The sequence below is a fragment of the Hippichthys cyanospilos genome, chromosome 6 (genome assembly GCF_059441005.1).
Source record: "Hippichthys cyanospilos isolate Australia breed blue-spotted pipefish chromosome 6, RoL_Hcya_1.0, whole genome shotgun sequence".
Classification (NCBI taxonomy): domain Eukaryota; kingdom Metazoa; phylum Chordata; class Actinopteri; order Syngnathiformes; family Syngnathidae; genus Hippichthys; species Hippichthys cyanospilos.
Genome location: NC_142374.1, coordinates 14,445,581 through 14,470,917, shown reverse-complemented (window position 1 = coordinate 14,470,917; position 25,337 = coordinate 14,445,581). Strand labels below are relative to the sequence as shown.

Genomic DNA, 25,337 nt, shown 5'->3' with positions numbered 1-25,337 from the left:
GTGACACCTTATCATTGCAGATACCTGGAGATGGGTATCAATCGGCGAAAGGAAGTTTTGCTGAAAGAGCGAGAGAAGAGAGAAAGGGCCTATCTCCAGGGAGTGGCAGAAGAAAGAGATTACATGTCTGACAGTGAGGTTAGCAACATTAGAGATGATCGGAGTGATGGCCTGGAGAGGCCACGCACGGCACCCCAATCAGAGTTTGATCAGTTCATACCCCCGCAAACAGAAGCTGATTCTCAGTACAACACACTCACAAGTCCCTACTCTCATTACGGCCAGTATGTTCCTCAGACTCAAACCACTACCCATTATACCCAACATAATCTGTATGAACCGCAGTCCGTTTACCATCAACAGGTGTCGCCCTACCAACATATTTCAACCCTATCTCTTTCCCACGGTCAGGATCAGACAAGCAGCTACCAGCACGCTCTGCTATTACAACAAGGAAAGCCGCGTCAAACCAACTTGTCTGATTTAGAACCCAAGCTCACCACTAACTATGAGGTCATACGTAACCAGCCGCTAATCATTGTACCGACTTCTTCAGAAAGCTATGGCGTGGCTCATCTTGGAGGCAAGTATGGCAGCTTGGACTTGAGGCTAGGACTAGAGGAGAGGAGCATGGCCTCTAGTCCCATGTCAAGCATCTCTGCGGATTCTTTCTATGCTGACATCGATCACCACCACGCCAGGAACTATGTGCTAATTGAGGACATTGGAGAACTCACCAAGGGTTCCACGGGACTGGGCACCAGTGGCTTGGGTTCTGGATTCAACCTGCCTGACAAAGAGCTATCCAAGGCAGACAGACTACTTAGAGCAGCAGAAGTCAGACGCACAGAGGTACACCACCATTATTTTCCTAAATAGTTTCCTTTGTCAACTCTTTTGTGATCTTATTTTTCCTATTTTTTCCCCTTTAGGTAGCAGATTTTTTAGGTCAGACTCAACTTCAAGGGTATGGTAAAGGGGAAGAAGACAGTATGGAAGATCCTTATGAGTTGAAGCTACTTAAGCAACAGATCAAGCAAGAGTTCCGGAGAGGAACTGAAGGACTTGAGCATTTATCAGGCTTGGGCCTTCCCCAGTACCTGTCCAGCGATAGCAGCTTTCGCCACTTTCCTAAAGGTGAAAAATATAGCATTGGAAGGCTCACACTTGAGAAGCAGGCTGCAAAACAACTTCCGGCAGCTGTGCTTTACCAGAAACAGATGAAGAACAAAAAGGCGTTAATAGACCCAAAGGCCATCACCAAATTTTCCCCCATTCAGGAGAGTCGGGATTTGGAGCCAGACTTTGGCAGCTACATGGGATCTGGAGCTTCTTCTGTCACCAACCTGGCTGCCAGGGCAAGGCTACTTCAGGATGAGATTACATTTGGACTAAGAAAAAACTTATCTGAGCAGCAAAAGTATTTGGGCTCCTCACTGGGTGCTAATCTTGCCGGTTCTCTGGGGCAGTCTCTTGGACTCGGGACCACTATAAGGGCCTCTCCCCACGATGATGGCACCTACCCAAGCGGCAGCCGTTCTAGACCATCATCTCGTCCTTCTTCCCGACCCTCCTCCATCTATGGCTTGGACCTATCAATCAAACGGGATCTTTCCAGCTCCTCCCTACGACTTAAAACGGATGTGGACGTGTTGGATGCGGCATTTGCTCCTGGCGTGACTCGAACAAAGCCCACCAGTTTGCCTATCAGCCACAGCCGAGGCCGTATTCCCATTGTGGCTCAGAACTCAGAGGAAGAGAGCCCCCTGAGCCCAGTAGGGCAACCAATGGGTATGGCTCGAGCATCGGCAGGACCCCTCCCTCCAATTTCCGCTGACTCCAGGGACCAGTTTGGCTCAAGCCACTCCCTTCCAGAGGTCCAACAACACATGAGGGAAGAGTCTCGAACTCGCGGCTATGACCGAGATATTGCATTCATCATGGACGACTTACAAGGTGCCATGTCGGACAGTGAAGGTAAATGGAACAAGAGACTGTTGCAAGAACTCGACTGTGTGGACTTGCTTGTCGTGCATGCTACTGCTGAGTGATCTTATGTGTTAGTCAATCATCAGTACTGAAAATAAGCATTGCTAGTTACTTGTTACAGTACATACCTCTCTGTCGTGTTGAAAATTATTCAATTAGATGTGTTGCATGCTGTTCTTCTCCATTTTAATGCTTCCACTTATAATGCACAAGCTTGAGTTTGTGTATGGCACAATTCAGGTCAATCGATATTCCTTTTGTGATTTTATATGCATGCACTGTCATCTTGTCATCTTTGTTTTGTATATTTTTAGCCCCCATCACATTATGTTTGAAATTCAATAAATGTTATGCAGTAATTTATACTATATCCATCATATCATGTAAATTGTGTCTTTTGTGTTATTTTTAAATGTGTTTTTTAATGAACTGCATTTGATTTTGCATCCTTGCATGTTTGTTTTCTAGATAAATTCACAGTAATTGTTTTGAGTTTCCCTCTTAATAAAATCAATGCCTTCCATATTTTCAGTTCCCCTCATTGCTATTTTCGACAGAAATCCAAATTTGTAGCTACAAAGACATCCACACAACAAATTCGAAACACTGTGAATGAGTATTCCGAGCACATCACATGTAGCTTGTAGACTTTTTTGAAGCCTCTCTCTAGGTGATGAGAAGATGATTTGTGTGCTGACTCCACATATAAGTGTCAATCTGCCTTGATTACAGGACTCAGTGAGTCCATGCTGGTGTTGAACAGAGAGGAAGCCAGAATCTTTCATGAAAGTATCGCACACGGTAGAGTATCTTAGTTGACTAACTCTCAAGGCCCACTTAAACAATGGTTGAGCATTTTCCCTTTTTAGTGTATCTTGTGTTTATTTCATAGTGCCTCTCCTTTAAGTGTGCACAGGTAGCGACTAGTTGGTTGCTGTAATTTCAAGCATGCATCATACATTATCTCCTGCTTTTAATGCATGTGCCAACATACACTCCCGGTACAGAAAAGCTCCTCTCAGTTTAGTTCCTTGACTGTATAGGCTGCTGCACGTATTTCTTGGAAAATTAAAAAAAAAAAAAAACATCTTTAAAACATCATATAAATATGTATAATTTTTTACCCCAGCTGGAGGCCCAAACTGGAATATAGAAGGTGAGAAAGCATTCTCCCATGTAGCAACATACAGAATGTATGCCTCCATGTTGCATATCATTATTCTCTTGAATGATTCACTTCTCTATAAGTTATGAGCATACACTGACTGGACCCATTCTGGAATGACCCGCATCTCAGTGGTAGAAAGTCCCATGCCATTTAGTGGAACCCTTAGTTGCAATTCATTTTGGGAGTGAACCATCACAATAGCGCATCTGCTGCACTGACTCAGTGAGTATGCATCATCTGGGAATGGCTGCACATCACACTGGTTCCTCAAAGCATATCCGTTTACTTTCTGGTTGTCCGTGTTCATGTATGTTTTTCTCACAAAGACACGTGCTTGGATTGAAATGGCAAGTTAAATCACGTTATGATTAAGGAAAAAAAAAAAAAAAGTCTTCAAGGTCGACACCGCCGCTGCAAAACCAGTCACGATAACGCTTGCCTCTAATTCTGATAAGTAGTCCTAATCCGAGAAGCCCAGATATTATGATAAGATGTTTATTTACATTTATATGAAATCAAAAGGTCTGTGGGATATGAGAAAATAAGGTTTCCCAACAGAATATAAAAAATAAAAAATATGCAGAGGCAATTCTCATGATGGAAATGCTCTGGTTGAATTAACACTGTTCAGTGCCTGAATTACTGCAACCATAAGAACTTTGACTTTTCAGAATGCAGTTTTCAATTATTATTCTTATTGTTATTTTATTGCTAGTATTATTGTTACTGTTAGTATTGCTATCATTAATGATAATAATAATGACAACACTATCAACCCTCTCTCACACAAGTAAACAAAGAGACTTGACTGCTATACAATGAAAGCGAATGAAAGATAAATACATTAAAAGTACTCATGAAAATTTTAGTTGAACTTCAGGGGATAAAACGTTTAAAATTTTAACTATACAGTAATTTGATTAATAACCCTACAAAAATACAGCATTACCATCTTTTGAAAAATATATATTTTTTGGTTTGTATTGGATTCAAGAGTTTTATTGCCATTGGCACAGTAATACCACACAATGAAATTCTTATTTGTTCACTTCCCTGAGCAGACGACATTCCATAATCAAGCAAATAATAAAGTAGGCAATAAAACAAAAACAAAAGAAACAGTAAGACAGCAACAAGGGTAGTAATAATGAACCACAAATAAATTTTGAGCATATTCTGATCAGATCTCATTAGATTGAACAAATGAACTAAATACGTGAGAGCACGTATTTTACAATATATAAGCCTGCAGTATCCGTCTTTATGCTAAGATGATGGAGGAATCAACGGCGTTTGCATAAATGTGCATTTCCTTCACAGTGTCAAGCTATGCAGAAAAAACTTCTAATCATTTCGGAGCAATATGACGTCAAGTGAATTGATGTGTGACAGACTTTGTGATGCATATTGGAAACGGCGTTTCCAAAGCTTGAAGATTGAGCTCTGCTTTTTTAACTAAAACACCATGCTTCAAGTAGATGCTATAGAAGCTTCATTCACTGATACACAAGGTTTTTAACAGCCACCTCTCCTTGTCCAGCCTACCATCTGAGACAAGAAGACACTGACTGGTTTGATAAGCCAAGAGAAGGACACCCACAGGCCAGATACATGGCAGACAGGAGACATGTGAGTTTCAGATTCACTGCAGCATTTTGTAAGTCTTAGAATGCCTAGATGTAATGAGATTTGCCAAAGAAATTAACTATGAAGCAAGATAGAATTCCATGAAACCTTTAAAACACATGGGTGGGGTGGGGGGGGGGGGGGGTAATCTGTGATATAAATGAAAGTTCCCAAACCAGTATTTTAGGAGTTATTCTTGTTTCTAAACAAGTCTTACATGTGCTGCTATTTAATTTCTTTTTGTTTAGATGAAAATGGTCCCCTACATCTTCCCTCACACTCGTGTCAAACTCACTAGAGACCAGAGGGACTCGAGCGTATCAGGTACAAACTCATATGGACAGAGTGATGAATCTCCCACCTGTGGATAGGCCTCGACAACAATGTGTTTCATTTTTAAGGGAATGGTCTTGGGATTCGAGTGGTTGGCGGCAAGGAGATCCCGGGCAGCCGAGGGGAGATTGGCGCCTATGTTGCCAGAATCATCCCTGGTGGTGTTGCAGAACAAACAGGAAAAGTCATAGAGGGTAAGAAGACAATGGCGGGAAGTGGAATGTTTTTTTTTTGTTTTCTTTTAAGGATTGTGTTGTTTGGGGCGTTATTTTTATTTGTTTGTTTTGTTTTATGGCATACTTTCCACTGGCATAGCTGAAATTAAGCCTTCTTGTAGTGTCACAGTGGAGCAAATTTGACAATAGTTTACTCACAGCTTTAGATTTTGATGTGATGTCACTCAAAAAAGGGTGAATCTTAGCCCAACCAGCCTCTCAAGTCGCGGGCATTGAAACTGAGTGGTGGTGATATGTAAATTTGCCAGCTTGTGATTTGATTGTGGGTTTACTTTATCACTTTGTTTTCTTATAAACTTGGAAAATGCAGCTATTTATGTAAAGCAGCTACTAAAAGCAATGTTTTCCTCCATATCTGACCTTGAATTTTAAAAATTGACATTCATGTGGCTTGACAGAACCATGATGTCACTTACATGCTGCCGTTTGTCAGTGCAGAGAACATTACATCCTTTCAGCTTACCTTGGGTGGTGTTAGTCATTAAGCTATTTTTAGCAGGCCTTATACAGCAGAGGCAAGTGCATTTTCTTTCCAACACACTGAGGTGCAATTTGCCAGCAGAAGAGATTAGAAGCTGAGGCCAACTTGCACAATTACAGCATGTTTTTTTTTTTTGCCTCTCGGTTGGACGGTGTTTATCCGCAGTGGCGCCTCTCTCATAGAAATGACAAAGGAGGAAGTCTAATCTATCTTTGAAAAGATGATGAGTAGGCAGTGGTGTGGTCAGAGAGCGCCAATGTTTACCCACTACATGCTGAATGGAGACGACGCGAGCATGGCACAGCAGAACATGCCTGCAGGTGCAAACCAAATTAGACTAAAGAAGAAGAATTGGAGGACCGAGGGAATTGTATGGTACATAGCGGCAATTTCAGAATAGATGTGTTGCATTTTTTTAATCAATCTATCTATCTATCTATCTATCTATCTATCTATCTATCTATCTATCTATCTATCTATCTATCTATCTATCTATCTATCTATCTATCTATCTATCTATCTATCTATCTAGCTAGCTAGCTAGCTATCTAGCTAGCTAGCTAGCTAGCTATCTATAAGAATATAAAGCCTACATTTTAAAACAAAATGAATAACGACAATCGATTGCCTGTAATGTGTTAATTCACACTTTTCAATATGATAAGTCCCTTTGTAATTTGTTTTATCATACTATAGATTTACTTTTACTCACAATGCAGTTTTGTGATTGCATTTCTAGGAAATTCCTCAATTTTTGGAAATGGTGAAAATGTATACCGTTGCATCAAAATTGCTCTACGATGACATGCAATAAAAGAAAAAAAATGTTTTAACATTAGCATCTAATGACTTTTCCCCCCTCACAGGCATGCAAGTGCTGGAGTGGAACGGCGTGCAGCTGACGGGAAAGACCTACGAGGAAGTGCAAGGCATCGTGGGACGCCTGTGCGCAGAGGCGGAGCTCTGCGTGAGACTGTATGTCATAACTGTCGCTGTTTTGGCCTTGCCGCCTGCCACTGTTGTCGCCCCTCCCTCTTTGACATCCTGTATTGATCTTTTCGTAATATTTGTAAACAAGAGGCGTCTGAGTATTTTATTGTAGCAGAACAACAGTTGTTTGCCCTTCTACTGTGTCTCTCTATCTCACCCTGACCAGCCAGACAGTTCCCTGACACAGCTTGTGTTTTTTTTTCCCCCATGGTTTATTCCTTAGAGGGAGTTTTTCTTTGTCAAGTGCCTAGCCATGTGGGATTCATTTGCTCTGCTCTAATGTATGAGAAGCGTGGTTCTTGACCTTCTTGATGTGCAAAGTGCCTCAGGATTACTACTAATAGAACTGACTTGAATTGATTTGACAGGTACGGTGTTTACTTGGGTTCTCTTGGAGTAATTTAGCAAAACATAATTACCAGTTGGCTGCCAGACGACAGCTGTGCTATCAATCCCAGTGACAGAAAAGTCAATTCTATCGCCGGTCCCTCAGTGATCATCTTATCTATGTCTAAATTTCCACCAGTAAAGATCAAGTTTCCTATGGAAATGGAGATTAAAGCCAGTGCTCCGTCTCAATTCAATGCAAATTACTTCATGTTACGTCTTACATTAAAACTACATCTGTTGAGAAATGGGCTAAAAACACCATTCGAAACAACTGCCTTTCTCATGTGAGGGTTTATTTACTAGAATTAACTTGCAATCTTAGCTTCTGTCACATTAAAGTATCATATGTATGAGACCCAGGGTTGAAACAGGTTGGAGATTTTCTGGTAAACAAATGTTGGAAATATTCCAAATTGGAAATATGCCAAAATTGAGAGTGATTTATTGGGAAGGAAGCATATTCAAACATAAATTAAATTTCATTTTGTCCTAAGTAGATATACTTGGAAAACACATTCAGTCGTGTTTCATGTCCACATGTGAGGGCATTACATTACATTAATCACTCCTTTCTATTCTTCTAAAAACTGCCTGACCTCAAATTTTGCCTCACAACACGATTTGGGAAGTCAACCACAAGGTTGCTCATAATTTTAAAAAAAAGTTGAAGTTTGGGGCACTTTTAAGTCAAGGTACCACTTTACATGAACGGAACCTGGCTTAATTTTGTACACTCCAGGTTGATCTTTGTTAATTCCCATGAAATGTGTCAATTTTTTACAAAATCCCATAGTTTTACAGTCCCAGTGATGTCATGGTGAAAAGGTCAATACAGCTGCTCTGCGCATGTCCATGAATGCCGTTTCCTCTCTACCCTTCTGTTCTCACTCCACATTCCCATCATCTGACCAGAATGCTTGATTGTTGATCAAATACACTGGTTGATATTACAATTATCCCCAAATGTAATATTTCAAACAGTGACCTCAACATGCTGTCTGACCCCGAGCACCCACAAGTCCTGGAACACCACGGCCAGCTTAAGGCTGGTATGTACACTGCATTTGCATGCATGAGAGTGACGCTAACAAAATGTGACAACATGGCTGCTTGTTTCAGCAGGAGGCCAGCGTTCTCCTGGCGTGGATCCTAAGCAGCTGGCGGCAGAGCTGCACAAAGTATCCCAGCAGCAGGCCCCGGGAGTGATGGGCGGGACGGGCATGGGCCTTGGAGGACCCGCTCTGGGTGTGTTGCCGGCGCTGGAGCGATCGGCTCTGCTCCATTCGGGCACTGGCTCAGCCGCATCCAGTGGGGTGCCCAGTCCAGGCCAACCCGCGTCGCCTGCCGTAAATAAGAAACAGCGACACAAGGTGATCAAATAGAAGATACATTTACATTGTGGTGTTTGAATTGAAATTGAGTCACATCAACTGAATATATGACATGTTTATTTTTTTACTAACACAACACTCAATACACACACTCACCGACACCCTGTCTGTGATAAACTATAATTAAATTGTAGCTTAGTTCAAAAGAAATAGTTTTATAATAATCAAAATAATAATAGTAATAATAATAATTTATTTTATTATTTCATAGTAGTAGTAAAAAATAAATGTATTATATTTAACACAAGGTATTTATATATGTTGTAATAGTAATGAATAATAATATCCTATATCACCATTAAACACAAATAAGAACAAATCTAGTAAAAAAAAAATTATATATATATATATATATATATATATATATATATATATATATATATATATATATATATATAATATTAATAATGTCTTTTACGATGACAACAAAAATAAAAAGCATTTATTAAAGTGCCCAGTACTTTATACTGAATACTGACTAGGGAAGCCACATTTTTACTTGTATAATTTATAACACAAAATAATAGAACATATAATAATATGCAATCAGACTTGTGTATGTGTATTATGAATTAATCAGCAAAATCCATGGTTTTTCCATCTCGGGGTTTGCCTTTTTACCACAGGCGTTCAGCTGAAAATGACATCACGGTTGCTCAGGGTTTAGGAAATCACAAATCGCAGCTCAGCCTGTAAATGTCACATGATAAAATGAGGAAAACATGTGAGCTGTGATTGGACAATTCTTTAGCCCTGAGCAACTAGGATGTCATTTTCAATCAACCACAAGTGGCAAAATGGCCATCTCCTGACATTCGTTAAAACAGACAGTTCGTTAAACAGTTGCTGCTTAATTCATACTTTGCAGACACAACATTAATGAGACTTCCATGTTGAGACACCCCCTTTAATTTTGTGTTAATAATAATGATTTAATTGACTACTCGTCTTAGGTAATCTAAGTCTAACAACATAATAATAATAAAAACAATAATAATAATAGTAAAAGCATCATTGATAGAATTTTCTTTTTTTTTTTAGTCGTTGATTGTTTAGCATTTTATTTGTGTCCTTTTCAGTTATTAGTCACGCTTAAAACAATGTATTGTTAATTTTTCTCTCTAAAGAAGAGTAATTACTTGAAGTATGAATAATAATTGCCATATGTTCAACAACAATTGTATTATCAAGACAATTAATATTGCATGTTGAGTGTGTTGGGGCGCTGTCTTTGCTGCCCCTAAATGCCAAGTGAGTGTGGTGCAGCCTTACTCATTCATCAGCACCATCCTTAGTTCACCTCGGCTGTTTTGATTCCATTAACATTACATCGTAACGTGGCCAAAAGCGAGGAAGGTCAAATGCTATTATGCATTACATCAGACAATGACAGGCCAATCATGATAGAACAAGTAAATGTGGTCCTGTGGTGCGTGACCCTCGCTGGAGGTTTGCGCGGGGGTGTGCAAGGACTCACACACCTTGATTTATGCCCACACAAAAATCTTGGTCCCCACAATGACACACGTGCAATCACACACTCGCACACGATACACTCATAAATGTTTTTTCCCCCATCATGGTGGGGACATCCCATTGACAATCCAGATTGCCTGACCCTAATCCATACCCTAACCTCAATCAAATTTCATAACAAAAACTTGTCCTCCAAAAGCAAGTCAGGAGCATAAAAAGCGCTCCGAACTTGAGGTATCCACCAAGATGGTCTCGACAAGTGCAAAAGGTCCCCACAAAGGAATTAAAACCTGGAATTTGGGCCCCGCCATGTTCCAAGGACACACACAAACACACACACACATTTACTTACATCTGTTGTGTTATTTGCGAGGATATTTTAGTCCCCACAAAAATTTACAGTGTATATAAAACTTTGGCACACCCTTGTTCAAATGCCAGGTTTTTATGATATAAATGAAGCCAAGATAAGTCCTTCCAAAAATTTTCCCAGGATGAATGTGTCTACTCTTAACTTTATATGTGATTAATAAAAGTCACTTTAAATAATAGCAGCTGACTCCTATAATAAAATGAGGTTAAATGTGATTAATTCACACATAAATGTGCACACGCAAATGCACTGAGCAGCATTTTAGTCATAACAACGATTTAAAGTGGACATGAAAAGTCTACACACCCCTGTTCAAAGGCTAGGTTATTGTGAAAATAATTGAGACTGATATCAATCATTCCTGAAATGTTCCCACCATAAAGATGATTACTCGAACATCTGAACTATATTTTGGGTTAATAAATGGCGCTTTAAATGAGATAGTGTGTATGCTGACTACAAATGAACCTTATAGAGAGTGTGCACACTTTTGCAAGTGCTATCACAGTTAGTTGCTGATTTTTACTTTCACTCTCAAGATTTTTTCAATAAGGTTGTGAAAGTTCAAGGTCATGTATATAATTTTACAAGGTATAGTTTTACTATTGTTATAAGTTGGCACAAATACAGTTCACACATTAAATACCTGGCATGAGACATGTAGACTAAAATATCCATTGTGGAAGTTTTGACTTTATCAAAACACGACTTTTTGTCTTTTTTTTTTTTTCAGCCTGCAGATATGACAAGGACATCTCATCCCATTACTGGAGAAATTCAGGTTGAACATTCATCACCTCTCCTTTTCAAGGAACAATAAGTAACAGTCGTTATTAAAAGTAACTGCTTCAAGGGCATATGGCAACCTGGAAAACGGTTAACGGCAACTCTCACGTAACCATAGCGAGCAAAGATTAACAGCCTCAGAAGCGTATGAAATACTTGTGCAGATTGGCAAAGGTAGTGAGTGAGGATGGAGTTGGGAAGGATACGCAGCGCAGCCTGAAAGAAAATGAGTACAGTCTGAAACCAACCTACAAGATAACAAACACGTCTTTTTTAGTGGTTCTCAAAAGTAAATAGGTCAATTAAATGGCCTCGGTATCACTGGGCCGCATGCCAATAATAGTGACTATCCCTCTACCGCCTCAGCTGCAGATCAACTACGACAGGAACGTGGGGAACCTGATCGTTCACGTGCTCCAGGCCAGAAACCTGGCCCCGAGGGACAACGACGGCTACTCTGACCCTTTCGTCAAGGTCTACTTGTTGCCTGGGAGAGGGTGAGTGAGCATCTGCGTGCAACTAGTCATGTCTGCACCTTGTCTGCCTTTTTGTGTCTGTGTCCTTGTCCTGAGTTTGTTTTCCCTATTTGCTTCTTGATGATATACTATTTATACTTTGTGAGTATTGGATTACTAAATTATTGCTTTTGACTATTTGGGGTTGTTACAACTTGAAAGTCATTATTACTTTCTTTATATATAGAGAAGGAAATTATGATGCGATCCCCTGCTGAATATAAGTTTGCTCACTTCTGGAAAGCTTAAAGGTCTCTATTTTTTTGGTTGTTAAATATGGCAGACGAGAGAAACATTTTTTCAAGGAGAAGGAACATTATGCGTATTGACTTCTCACTGTCTTTTAGTCACTGGCCTCCAATTCACTGTTTGAAACTGCAGCTGTAATATTATATATGGCGGAGAAAAGAGACTACCCTTTTAAGGCCATCCATCCACCCATTTCTACCATGCAATCAGTTTTTTTCTTTCAAATCCTACTGTCGATTCCTCATATGTAAAGATAATAAGACATATAGAATCAAACTAGCAAAAGTGACACTGTCTTTCAAGGGTAAAAATGACAGAAGTATGGCACTACTAATGTGGAGTTGACATTTTTGATTGGCAAACTCATTTGAACCTAATTGTGACTATGTTCAAATGCATTTTAATGCACATACATGTATTTGCAAATATGTTTAAATGTATTTCAATTTTTGAATGTATCTACAAATACAGTATGTTCAAATTAGTTTGTTAGTCAAAGGTGTTCACTCCACATGGGCAGTTCTGTGCTTTCGTAAAACAGTAATTACTCAAAACGTAAACTTTATTAAGTACTTGGGACACTATCTATTCAAGTGAGCCCTTTCCTTTTCTTGGAAGCGTGAGGTAGCGCAAATCTAAAAATGAACCAAGATACTCTTTTTCAATAAAAAAACAAAAAAATCACCGAAGTAAACATTTTATTTTTCCAGAAGAAAGAAAGAAAGAAAGAAAGAAAGAAAGAAGAATGTTTAAAACTGGAAATCCATTTCATGAATTGAATGTGTTACGATTTTTTTATGAACATCCTCTGAAATATTTAGATGTAATCAAACAACAGCCTTTGTCGCTATGCAAGTGGTGCATTCAAATGCATTTCAAACACAGAAAAAAACTCTCAATGCAGTAAACTTTAACAATTGCAAATAACAAAATAATGAGGGCTTCCTATCGATCTGTAAAAGCTAACATATAAAGATGAATGACCAGGATTAAATTATTTTTATATTTTATTTAATTATAAATAATAGTTCATCTAGCCACACATGTTTGCGATCCCTAATTAAGTCACTTGGTTTTTGTCTTCCATTCAAGTTATTAGACCTTGTTATTTAAAATATTATCACATCATCACATCACATTACCACAAAAACTTAGTCCTCTTTAAACAGGTGTGAAAACACAGAACAAGAATAATATTCAATCATAGTAGGCAGTGTTGTTTGCTTTTCGTCAATTTTACAATCCTGCGCAGTGTCATGTGATGTTACGAACTGTTATCGAAGTCGATTGGCTTGGCTGGCGTGAGACGATGTGCAAAAAAAAGTCTTTTTTTAAACATTTTTTTCGATGTTAAGCTTTTCAGTCAAGCGTTTCCTACTTTCGGTTTCTGCCCAACATTTTCATTTCGGCACATCCCAACAAATACCATCACACATCTTCGACTTCGGTTTATAATCAATAAACATTCATAAAATGAAGAAGCTGTTCATTCCTTTGTATGTGAGAAAACCGCATATTCAGCAGGTGATGAAATCATTACTTCCCTCTGCTGTCGACATGCAATAATGTTGTTGTTGTTGCTCTGACTGCGCTCTCCATGAAAGCTTGAAAATAGCCAAGGGATCAATAGAGCCATTAGCCTCCCTAACAGTATCCGTTTCAGTGAAAAAGACATGTTCTTAAACAGCAGCACTTTCGCCAAGCTTCTTTCCATGCATGTCTAACATAGCAGACGGCAGAGCAGCGCTTAAGTTTTGCTTAGGTACATGAAATTCCCGGGCGTGAAACCCTATCTTTGTTGTATGTGACCTTGGCGAAAGTATGGAGCGCATCACTGTCCTTTGACTGCCTTTTCTTTGAGCTCATTGGGCTTCTCTGACTGTTTTTATTATCTGTTTGTTTTTTTTGTTGTTAATATTTTGGCTATCTTGTTTGTGAAAATCCGCCCTCCTCTTCCTCTTCTGGACTCCCTCAGACAAGTCATGGTTGTCCAGAATGCAAGGTAGTGTGGTGCTGATCTTTTCTTTCAGTTGGTGTTTTTCAATTTATTTCCAACTTTTCCTACAAATTCTGTGATTTGTTTCTCATCCTTTTTGTTCTTTGTGTGTCTGCGGTGTTGTAATATTAAGACAAGATGTATTATGCTTTCTACTTCTTCTACTTCTTCTCCATGCCTCTCACATTCAAATCTTCTGTGCCTCTAAAGTTAAAGTATTAATGGAAGCTTTTATTACTTCATTTCTTTCAAACCATGATTTTCAAACAGTTCTATTTACTTTCATGTGTATTTGATATTGTGCCGTACAGCAGCAAGAAGGGAGATGGTGATCAAATGTTTTGTGTGTTGTCACAATGCTGCAGTGTGGATAACAAGAGAAGGACCAAATATGCCCAAAAGACTATCAACCCAGAATGGAATCAGACAGTCATCTACAAGAACATCCACCTGGAGCAGGTGTACAAAACTACACACACACATGGGGTTTGATATGATGCATTCCCTTGCCCCTACCCTAACCTTAACCATTACAACAGATTGCCTAACCCTAATTCTTTCCCTAATCTCAATCAAAATCCAATTTAAACCGATGCTCTATACTCTGACCCTCAAAAAGAGATCTGAGCATGTGGGGTCCACCAAAACGGTCCCTACAAAGACAATAAAACCTGGGATGTGGTCCCCACCATTCAGCAAAAACTTAAGAAACACATATACACACATTCACATTTGATCTACTGTACTATACTAGCTCTGTTGAGAGTGGCATTTAAGTCCTTAAGTGAATATTTGATTCATGTTCAAAGGCAGAATAACGAATAAACATGCCGGCATGCTAAAACACACAATTTACACATTTGCTACAGGATGACAACAGGATGAACTAAACTCACTGTGATGTTTTGCTTATGTATACAAGTTGTTCTGTCCACACAAAGTAATAACGATAAAAGATGGATGTCAAGCATTTATGCTGCACAAAAACAAAATAACAAGACCACACATTCGTGTCGATTAAAATTCCTACGCTGAGGGCCACTTCATACCAAGTGGTTGGTACTTATTCCTTTCAACATTTTGTCCTTTTAACTTGTCCTGTGGGCTGCTCTCAGAGTCCTTGGGCAGTTTTTTTTTTTTTCTTAAGAAAAGGCAATTAAAAGTATCTATTCTATCTAAAATACTCTCATGTAGTTTATTAATAGCCCCCAAATGTATTGGCATATTATCTTTCCTCTCCTTTTCTTCAATCTCTTCTCTCCTTTTCTTCAACCTAGTTGAAGAAAAAGACTCTGGAGGTGACAGTGTGGGACTACGACAGATCCTCATCCAACGACTTCCTAGGAGAAGTGAGTCATCGCCTCCGTATTCATAAAGCCAGTTATTCTCTTCAGGCTTATTCTGCAATGTTTACTTTTGACCTCAGGTCTTGATTGACTTGTCTAACACGGCCCAGCTGGACAACACACCTCGCTGGCTGCCACTCAAGGAGCAGAGTGAGAATATTGAGCACAATCGAGCACATCACGGGGTTCAGGGGCCACCAGGGTCCGGAGCCGGGCAGGGGCACGGTACCCAAGGCCACCCGTCAGGGTCCGGGATGGGGCCCGGGCATGGAATGGGGCAAGGGCCAGAGCAGGGAGAAGGGAGCTATGATTCACCCATTAACTCTGTAATCAAGAGCAGAAGCCATGGAATCTTCCCTGATCCTTCCAAAGGTAAGGACAACTAGTAATGTGAACGAACCGATTCTTTTTGTATCCTATGTATGCGAGCCAACGTGAGTGAAGTACTCTGAATGTTTCTTTTCACCTATGTTCTAAAGAGAATGAGAAATTATTTCTTTTTTTATTTTCTCGATTTTATCATATAACTAAATGTGGCTTCATTTAGTCAAATGTTCTGAGAATGATATAAAAGAAAATAACCAAAAAATGGTCAAATACTGTGCAAGCCGAAAGTTTCACCACTGAGGAGAAAACTCGACTTACTAGAGGTAACCAAGTATACAGGACTGATAGTTAAATATAGTAAACCTCGACCTGCAGTTGACATTGTCGATATCTATCCAGCCATCAATCTTTACCGCAGTATTGAGGAGATGGGTTACGGGGACAGCAGCTTAAGTGGGGAAGCGCAGACTTCCCTCTCCTCTGCCATTTCGTCCAGCTCCCCCGAGAAGATCCCCTGGCGTTCCCAGGCCTGTCGAGAGACATAGTCCCTCCAGCGTGTTCTGGGTCGTCCCTGGGGCCTCCTCCCTGTGGGACATGTCCAGAACACCTCACCAGGGATGTGTCCGAGAGGCATCCTAACCAGATGCCCAAAACACTTCAACTTGCTCCTCTCAATGTGAAGCCGATCTCTACGGGAAACCCCAAACACCCTGCAGACGAAACTCATTTTGGCCGCTTGTATCCAGGATCTCGTTCTTTTGATCACAATTTGTGTACCCCAGTGCCGAACCAGACTTTGGAGCCTTTCTAAATCTGCCCAGCTTTTGGGATTCGCCCTTGACATAATGAATGCTTGAATAACCACCTGCTTCTGCTGTCTACGTCGTGCCCCTCCTGCTTGTAACCTTGACCAAAAAGAGACTGCTTGTATATTAAATTTTCACTGCCATCACTACAGATTTGCAGATGTTGCCTTTGGAAAAGTCCCACAGCAGCCCGGGGAGCTCCAAGTCTTCCTCAGATGGCCAGCTCCGCTCGCACGGGCCCTCGAGGAGTCAAAGCAAAAGCAGTGTCACCCAGGCCCACCTGGAGGACGCTGGGATCGCCATCGCCGCTGCTGAGGCTGCCGTGCAACAGTCCCGCCTGCAACCAAGTAAATCCCTTCCCTACCCTTGATGCACTTCCTTTGACACGCTTCTTTCCCTTCTTCCCTTTCTCCACTAGTGCATGTAGCTAACACTAAAACCGCTACTTTAACGTTTGGACTTTGTGATTTTACCTACAGTGAACCCCAGCAAGCTATCCTGTAAAAATATTGCTTTAGCGTCATCTAGTGGCATTTTGATGTTCAACACCTATATTCAAACGAGGTTTGGGTTTGGACACGCCGTATCTTTTTGATCGGCAAATTAGTTTTCCCTTCAGGCCCCAGAGTTTTTCAATACAATATTCCGTTTTGTATCTTTATTTTAAAAGGTTGTAGCTTTAAAATAGTTAGCGATAAAGGGATTATGTAAACGTTGCTTAGTACAATATTTCTACTCCGATTCTTAGAGGGTCACATTTCTGCTCCATTCCAAAATAAATTACAGAGACACTTTGCCAGAAAGTTGTTCATCTTAACGGCAGTTAAAACGCTCAAGTTTATTTGTATATTAATTTTCGACTGCTGTGAATGAAGAAGCTTGCCGAAAATTCAAATGCTGATCACGAGTGAGATCAGAGGTACAGTGGGCCCCCGGGTTACGAACTTAATCCGTTCAGCGGCTACGCTCGTATCTCGAATTGCTCGTATAGTGGGCAATCCAGACCCATGTTAATTCGTGAATGCGTGCAACGCGCGCAGAAGCCTTAGGTAAAATCATCACGCTGTATACATATCTTAATATTAAGTGACATAATCTACTGTACAGTTGCATTAAATAACAAATACAAAGGAAAAATGACTTTTACCTTTGGAAAGACATGACTTGTGCTTAGATAAGCAGAGATGAGCAGAGATGAATGCTCGAAGTCAATACGGTAAATCAGATATGCTATTGGTCTTACAGTGTCAAAGTAACTTTTTCAGTCAGGGTTTTCTCTACTTCCTTCCATCCCAACCAGCTGTGCCATCAAGCTAGATAAAGGCGTTCGGCCAATAGCATATCGGCACTTCTGTGATTGACGTGTGACGCCGGCCAATAGCATCTCCGTGAGTGAGACCGGGTCACCTTAATCGACCAATAGCATATTGGCGTCTCCTTGACTGACTGATAATTATTCGCACTTTTTTTTTAAACGGTTGGAATGTATTGACATCTTATTGATTAAAACACATTTAAACCTGTGACGATTTTTTGTCCTGCAATCGGCACACTTAATTTCATGTCAGCTGTTTTTCCCGACGTGAATTGAGTTGGGTGGAGGCGGAGGGGAGGTTGTGTGTGTTGTATTTACTAGGCACCACACTTATGGCTTGTTCGAGCGTCAGTTCACCGTTGGTTACAACTCACAGAATTGCAAGAATGGCGCTGTCCCAAAGCATGTCGGGAGGCCGCCTACTAATATGACATGCAGTTTTGTCAAACAACCAATATATGGCACTATAATACCAGCCGTAACAGGGTGCAGAGATTAACCTCTTGAGTTAATACGGCAACGCATATAGGCTATTGGTCTTTCAGTGTTACAGTAACTCTTTCAGTCATGGTGCAAATCACGGAGATACTAAAACATCATCCTCTTATTTCTTCCTTTACCGCTGCTAGTAATTTTAGAAGCTATGTCTAACAGATAAAGTTTGCAAAGTCTTCAAAACATTCCGTTTTTCACTCATTTTGTCTACTTCCTTCCATCCTGTCCCATCAAGCTAGATAAAGGCGTTCGGCCAATAGCATATCTGCATTTCTGTGATTGACGTGTGACGCCGGCCAATAGCATCTCCGTGAGTGAGACCGGGTGACCTTAATCGACCAATAGCATATTGGCGTCTCCTTGACTGACTGATAATTATTCGCACTTTTTTTTTAAACGGTTGGAATGTATTGACAATTAATTAAAAAAAAACACACATTTAAACCAATGACAATTCTTTGTCCTGCAATCGGCACATTTAATTTCATATCAGCTGTTTTTCCCTTTAGCTGTACAAACACTACACTTAAATGGTAATATATTTAGACACCGTGAGTGAGACAGTCAGTGTGAGATTGTAAGACCAATAGCGTTCACGTTACCGCCATAAGTATCTGTTAATGATTGTAGATGACGCAACTGCTGAATATGTTGACACAGTTAGGCGAGAACATTTCTGCATACTCAATGGCTGGTTTGTCGGAATGCTCGCAAGACGAGAGGTTTGCTCGTAAGCGGAGGACAAAAATCTCCCTGATCCACGCTCGTAAGGCGAATTGTTCGCAAATCAGGGTGCTCGTAAGCCGGGGGCTGACTGTATTTCAGATATCCAGTACAAGGAGTCCATTGAATTGCTATCTTGGGGCATCATTAAGTAATTGCAAACGTTTTGCGTAGATTCTAGATTACGGTATATTAAAGCAGGGGTTCACTGTGAGTTAAATTATTATCCATCATCATGAAAGAGATGAGACCGGTTATAATATCAACGCAAAAGTCCTTTTAATTAAACAAATTATTCAGCTTGTCTTCCTGGATTCAACACGTCTAAATAAACAAATAAATGCTCAAACCTATGTTACAAAACATCAACCTTTAATGATAACATTGTGCATGTGCCATTTCCCAGCATAGTTTCTACAAAACCCTGAAACTACTGTGGAATGGCGGTCTCTGAAGATGTAAAAATCAACTAAATAAATGAATAAATACATTTATGATAATGTCTTCCGAATATAGAAGCATGTCGTCGCAGTTCCCACACGGCTTTTGTACTGCCGTTCTTTGTGTGTGTTTGCATGCGTTTACCATGTGAAATCACCACTAACAAAAAGGCACCACACATATATATACATATACACACACGAATTCACGCAAACATACATACACAAACAAGCACATGGGTATGGCACACAGGCTCCCCACCTGACCCGCTACTCCCCCAGCCCCCCCACCCTCTACACTCCCACTGCCCTCAACAATTGGCGGTCAAAGCAGGAAACAGCGTCATTGCGAGCCTCATCCACCAATGAGAGCAAAGAGAGAAAGAGGGAAGGTGAGACAACATATAGGAACGGTTATTAATATAATATTCCTAAAAACAACTTTAAAATGTTTTAAAACCTAACATAAACAGCCTTTAAGTGTGTGGATAACAATAATAATAATCATCATCATCATAATAATAATAATGACATGATAAATATACTATAAATATTCTAAGTATTGTATCCTCATCTGCAAATGCGCTTGTTTTCCCTTTTACAATGTTTTTATTTATTTATTGTCTAACAGGATTTTTTGATGTTATTTACAAATGCACTCATTTTGTTCCAAACACAATCACTTCGACATAGGTGCGAATTGCACATCTGCCAGAAAATTATGCACAGCTACAAAACCTATAAGGAATCTCTCTCTCTCTCTCTCTCTCTCTCTCTCTCTCTCTCTCTCTCTCTCTCTCTCTCTCTCTCTCTCTCTCTCTCTCTCTCTCTCTCTCTCTCTCTCTCTTCATGAATGAAAGGACCGGGGCACCGGCTGGGCGATGTCTCGGGGCCGGTGGTGCTGTCCGCCCCCAGCCTGGTGGGTGACACCTACGGCAGCGGTCTCGATGGGGGTGAAAGTGGAGGTACTGGAGTGGACAGCGCCATATTTCAAGTCCCACGCATGTGAGAAGAGACATCAAAAACATTTGAAAAAATTTTGACTTGCAGTGCCTCGTGCTAACATTGCTTGTCCTGTTTTATCTCAGTGGTACGGCAATACCCAACGGAACAGACAAAAACCACATCGGAACGCCTGAGAATGAAGGCAAGTAGCTGCCATCTGTTCTTTCTTGGAGTAAGATAAATGTGCCTCTTCACTTTTTTTTTTAATATGCCCTGGCATATTCACCCCAAAACTCCACTAGCTACAGCTTTTGTGCTCATACCAAAAGCATGTATTCCTCAGAAGTGTGTGGTTTTTAAAGCTGAAATATAGGATTATACTATTTCTTATTATGAGCTGAATTTATACAAATCTGTAATAAACTGTTAAGAAAATCAGTTAAGACCACAAAGATTTATAATAATAATAATAATAATAATAATAATAATAATAATAATAATAATAATAATAATAATAATAATAATGATGATTTTCACAAAGGAGCTTGTTTTAGACAAATAAGACTAAAGTCTAAAGACTAAACGGCCTTGCTGCACTTTAGAATGACATATGTTTTATAAAGCTTTAATTTTTATGTATCACTTTGTACGAATACATTTTAACCATTGACATAAAATTGAGGAGCTACCGTTATCAGCTAACATTTTCTTTTTTCACAGTGTATTTTGCCACCTGCTGGCCACTCGCAGCACAACCTTGTCATTTGCACATTAACAGACAGTGATATCTGGAATTATGATTTATTCATTCTGATTACAGTTCCTTCACTATTTGTCAGACTGTGTGCACATCTGTGCTACCCCATATTTTTCTTGTCTTCGCTCTCGATAAGATTCCAATGCCACATGCTGGTCACGATGTGAAATGCTAATGTAATAACTCTTACGACTACATGAATGAAAGTAAGTGACCACGGGCCTTTGTTGTAGGTGGAAAGACTCAAGTGATGGGTGAGATCAAGGTGGCTCTGAAGAAAGAGGTGAAGACAGACGGCGACCAGTTGGTGCTGGAAATCCTGCAGTGCAGAAACATCACTTACAAGTTCAAAAGCCCCGACCACCTGCCAGGTGGGGCGACTACCTCCGTGTTCGTACATGTGGACTTTAAATAATAGCTTGGTTTCAAAGGCTGGGTACATTTCCTGAGAATTTCCATGGGAAGTTATGCAGCGATTTTGGAAATGTTGAACAGAAATTAAATATTTTGTTGTATCAAGAATACAAAGAAAATAAAAAGGTTAAAGTATGACATTCAAACAAATTTATTTGAAAGTACAGGTTTTTATCAAGTTTGAACTATTTTGTAAATTACCATAGACATTTTTCTACTTTTCGCAACCTGAGTTTGAAATGACATATTTCTCCACCTTGTCCCCCTTGCTGCATCAGACCTGTATGTGAAGCTGTATGTGGTCAATGTGGCCACTCAAAAAAGGATCATCAAGAAAAAGACCAGAGTATGCCGTCACGACCGGGAGCCTTCCTTTAACGAGACCTTCCGCTTCCCCCTCAACCCCACAGGACACTCAATACAGGTACACTTAAAAAATAATACAAAAAAAAGCGTCATAATGCTCTGTGTAGAGAACAGTCTAATTTTGGCAGTGAAGAGGTGAGCAAGGTATTCTGCGACACATGGTACTTGTCCCAAACACTAAGCTAGAATGCTTTAAGTCACTACGAGCGGAACAAAATAACCTTGTGTTGACTGTATTAGAATACATACAAATAAGCATATGCATTGATGTCTAATTTCAATTAATAGCAGTGCTTCTCAATATAGTAGGGTGGGGCGAGGCAATGCCAGGGGGTGCACAAATGACCAAAATACTAATTGTGATAAAATATGAGTTGGCATCTTTTTTTTCCAGGCACTTTGATGCTCTTAGTTTTTTTTTTCAGTTATAGATGAACCTGTAACCCGTATAAATGCTGTAAAAAATAGCTGTTCAAAGTTGGTTTATAATGCTTTTTCCTTTTGTAGATGTTAAAAAGGACTTATGCATTTTTTATGGGTAATAATCTTATTTATGGTCAATGTGGAGAGTTGGGGGTGCTAGGGGGGGGGCAAAATATAATTGAGAAGTACAGATTTATTGTCTTCGACCAACGTAAGCCCATTTGAACAAATGTGATTCAAACCCAGATATCATAACAGCGATTCAGGAGTACTAGCCACTTGTCCGTTGTGCTGCCTGAATTAAATCTCCATGTTGTCTTTCATGCAGCTTTTCCTTGTGTCCAACGGGGGCAAGTTTGTTAAGAAGACCCTGATCGGGGAGGCCTACATCTGGCTGGACAAGGTGGATATGAGGAAGAGGGTGGTTAGCTGGCACAAGCTGCTCGTCAGCTCCACGCCCAGCAACCTCTGAGCTGATAATCCTATAATAATCATAATCATATCATTCAATTCAACAAAAGGGTAGACAAATATATTCATTGACATCCATGCACATTCGAGAGGTGTGACATGCCAACAACTGCCAGTGTTGACTTGGACTTATGTTTACCACACAGCAGAGATGTTCGGATGTTTTGCGGAAAGAATAGATTCAGGAGAAAACGTATACGTTTACATATGATACATATAGCTGATGAATAGACGAAGGTTTGCCTGTTGACAATCTTGGACAGGTTACAGAATTAAGGGGCATGTCTTGAAAAGTCAATCTTAGCCATACTCACATTTTTTTTTTTTTTTCGTAGTGCATGTCCCCAATTGGCTTGCAGGTAACGATCCTGTTGTGTCAGACTCGATGACCAGTTGATTGCAGAGCATCTAGATACATACAATAGTGCTCCTCCTAATTAGGGTCCTGGACAAGCTCAAGAGTTTCCTAGCTGACATAAGAAACATGGAGGTGCAAACCCTGGAATGGTCGCCAGTCAATCACAGGGAGCACACAGTTTTCAATAAACCCAATAAAGCATTTATGTTTTTGGAATGTTGAAAAAACAGCTACAGTCTTTGACTGTAAACTCAGACTCATCAATCCAAAAAAAAATAATAAAGGATGAAAAAAAACCCTTCCTATAATGTTGGATAGGTTGCCGTAGGGGCCTCGTTGGTGTCCCAAAGACACTTTGACACGTTTACGAGTGGGCCACGTCCCACAACAATGGTCACATGCAGTCAGCATTTTGCACTGTCCACGTGTAACAGTGTTGCAAGGAATGTTCTAACACTAGAAGATGTCTAGTGTTCCTTTATCGCGTATCAAAAACTCCCTCCCGGTATTACTTAGAAAGTTAAGGTTACTCAATCTGTGTGTGTGTGAGTGCATATGTGTGACACCCGGTGCAACATGGTGAACCAGCCTACTTCACTGCCTGTGACCAAAAAAAAAACAAAAAAACACACACACCCTGGGCACTTAATTTTAGTGCAGGTCAACCCTGTATACAGTCGTGAACATATTAAAAAAAAAAGTAAAATATAAATATAAAACACAAAAAATGTCAAAGTTTGTTTAAAATGTTTAAGCATATCACTATATATGAGGAGGCTAAGAACAAGATGTCACTTTAACAGCAAAAAAAACATGAATAAATAATAAAGATGAGAATAATGGAGGATTTGTTGCGTTGTGCCATTTATTTCTGCTTCTTTTGAGGTACTTCTATGCAACATTTGATTTTTTTTTTTTTAGTAATTCAATGTCTGTTTGTTGAAGCATAAGGTCTAAAACAAAAAACGAAAGGAGAGGAGTATTTTATTTTGTAACAGATTTGAATCTATTTATGGGCGTGTAAGCTTGTGCACTTTATCGTTTCCTTCGTATATGTGTTTTAGAACTTCTGCACAGGAATGAGTTGAAAATGTGGCGGTAGAACGTTTAATTGTGACGTGTGTTCATTTGTGTCTATGTAGCTAATTTTAAAGAACAACAAAAATAAATGTACATTGGGGAGTCTCACAAAAGCCAATGCACAATCCGACCACACACACATGAACGACAGTCAAATGTACAGCAAGTGAAAGCTTTGTTTCCATGCAAAATTCTCGCTTAATGACTGTTCCCCTGTTTGACTCTTCACCGTTCGTCCTGTTGCCTGTTGATTGTGATATCATCCATGTGCGTGAATGTGACTTTGACAGTGTACATAAAGTGTTTATTTTCTACAGAGTGAATGTTTATTTTGTCCGAATATGAGCATGCGAGGAGGAGGGGTCAAAAAGAGATATAAAGTAAATGTACAGTAAATGCGTGTCTATAGTTGTACAACAAAAATGAGGGGGTAAAAAATGTCTCCATGTTGTGGGTGTTGCATGTTTGGTCCGACATTATGTATAGATTGATCTGTATGCTGACTGTAAAGAAATATGCTTGTAAAATGGTCTTGTTTTTCCACCCTAAAAAAACAATATTGTAACGGTTTTGTGATTGTACACAGGATGTGTTTAGACATTATGCAAAATGTGCTGTAAAAACTAAAAGAACTCCCAGCCACTCCTCCGCGAGTCAAAAATAATAAATATTAAAAAGAGACTATATTACAAATACAGAGTGATTTGGTTTTTCATTTCATGAGTCAAACATGTGTTTTCAAATATGTTTCATGGGAATAACGACATTTTTAGTGATTCATGACTTCCAACTCCAAACCCCCGGCTCCTGAATTGCGACACCTGACTCAGAATCATCTGAATCAGGTGCGGTGCAAAGGAAACATCTAAAACACGTAGGATAGTGGCCCTCCAGGATAAGAGTTTGACACTTGTGACGGAGACACAAAGTGACCTGCACCTTTATTACTCTGGTTCTGTTCCTCTGTTCTGTCCCAAACCGAACGCTGTACCTTCACAACCCTGAAAAATAGACAACTTATTTATGTTGATCAATATGATAAAGTTTTTGGACTCAAAATGTCCAAATGTGT

General features: G+C 39.8%; 1 protein-coding gene across 2 annotated transcripts in view; it reads left to right on the top strand.

The window, feature by feature from the left end:
- Positions 1-24,960, top strand: part of pclob (piccolo presynaptic cytomatrix protein b) — a 51,219-nt gene extending 26,259 nt beyond the window's left edge. The window contains exons 15-36 of one of the 2 annotated variants that reach the window (XM_088416321.1): positions 21-852; positions 933-1,977; positions 2,722-2,790; positions 3,119-3,145; positions 4,698-4,786; positions 5,032-5,107; positions 5,185-5,310; positions 6,700-6,808; positions 8,195-8,262; positions 8,336-8,583; positions 11,187-11,234; positions 11,606-11,736; positions 13,979-14,005; positions 14,365-14,458; positions 15,277-15,348; positions 15,426-15,717; positions 16,631-16,825; positions 20,312-20,456; positions 20,540-20,598; positions 21,387-21,524; positions 21,846-21,991; positions 22,685-24,960. In XM_088416321.1, coding sequence (XP_088272447.1) covers positions 21-852; positions 933-1,977; positions 2,722-2,790; positions 3,119-3,145; positions 4,698-4,786; positions 5,032-5,107; positions 5,185-5,310; positions 6,700-6,808; positions 8,195-8,262; positions 8,336-8,583; positions 11,187-11,234; positions 11,606-11,736; positions 13,979-14,005; positions 14,365-14,458; positions 15,277-15,348; positions 15,426-15,717; positions 16,631-16,825; positions 20,312-20,456; positions 20,540-20,598; positions 21,387-21,524; positions 21,846-21,991; positions 22,685-22,828 — 4,180 coding nt within the window. In that variant the 3' untranslated portion in view covers positions 22,829-24,960. Of the gene's footprint in view, positions 1-20; positions 853-932; positions 1,978-2,721; positions 2,791-3,118; positions 3,146-4,697; positions 4,787-5,031; positions 5,108-5,184; positions 5,311-6,699; positions 6,809-8,194; positions 8,263-8,332; positions 8,584-11,186; positions 11,235-11,605; positions 11,737-13,978; positions 14,006-14,364; positions 14,459-15,276; positions 15,349-15,425; positions 15,718-16,630; positions 16,826-20,311; positions 20,457-20,539; positions 20,599-21,386; positions 21,525-21,845; positions 21,992-22,684 lie in introns of both variants that reach the window. The other variant, XM_088416322.1, reaches the window with a different exon arrangement.
- The last annotated feature ends 377 nt before the right edge of the window (positions 24,961-25,337 follow it).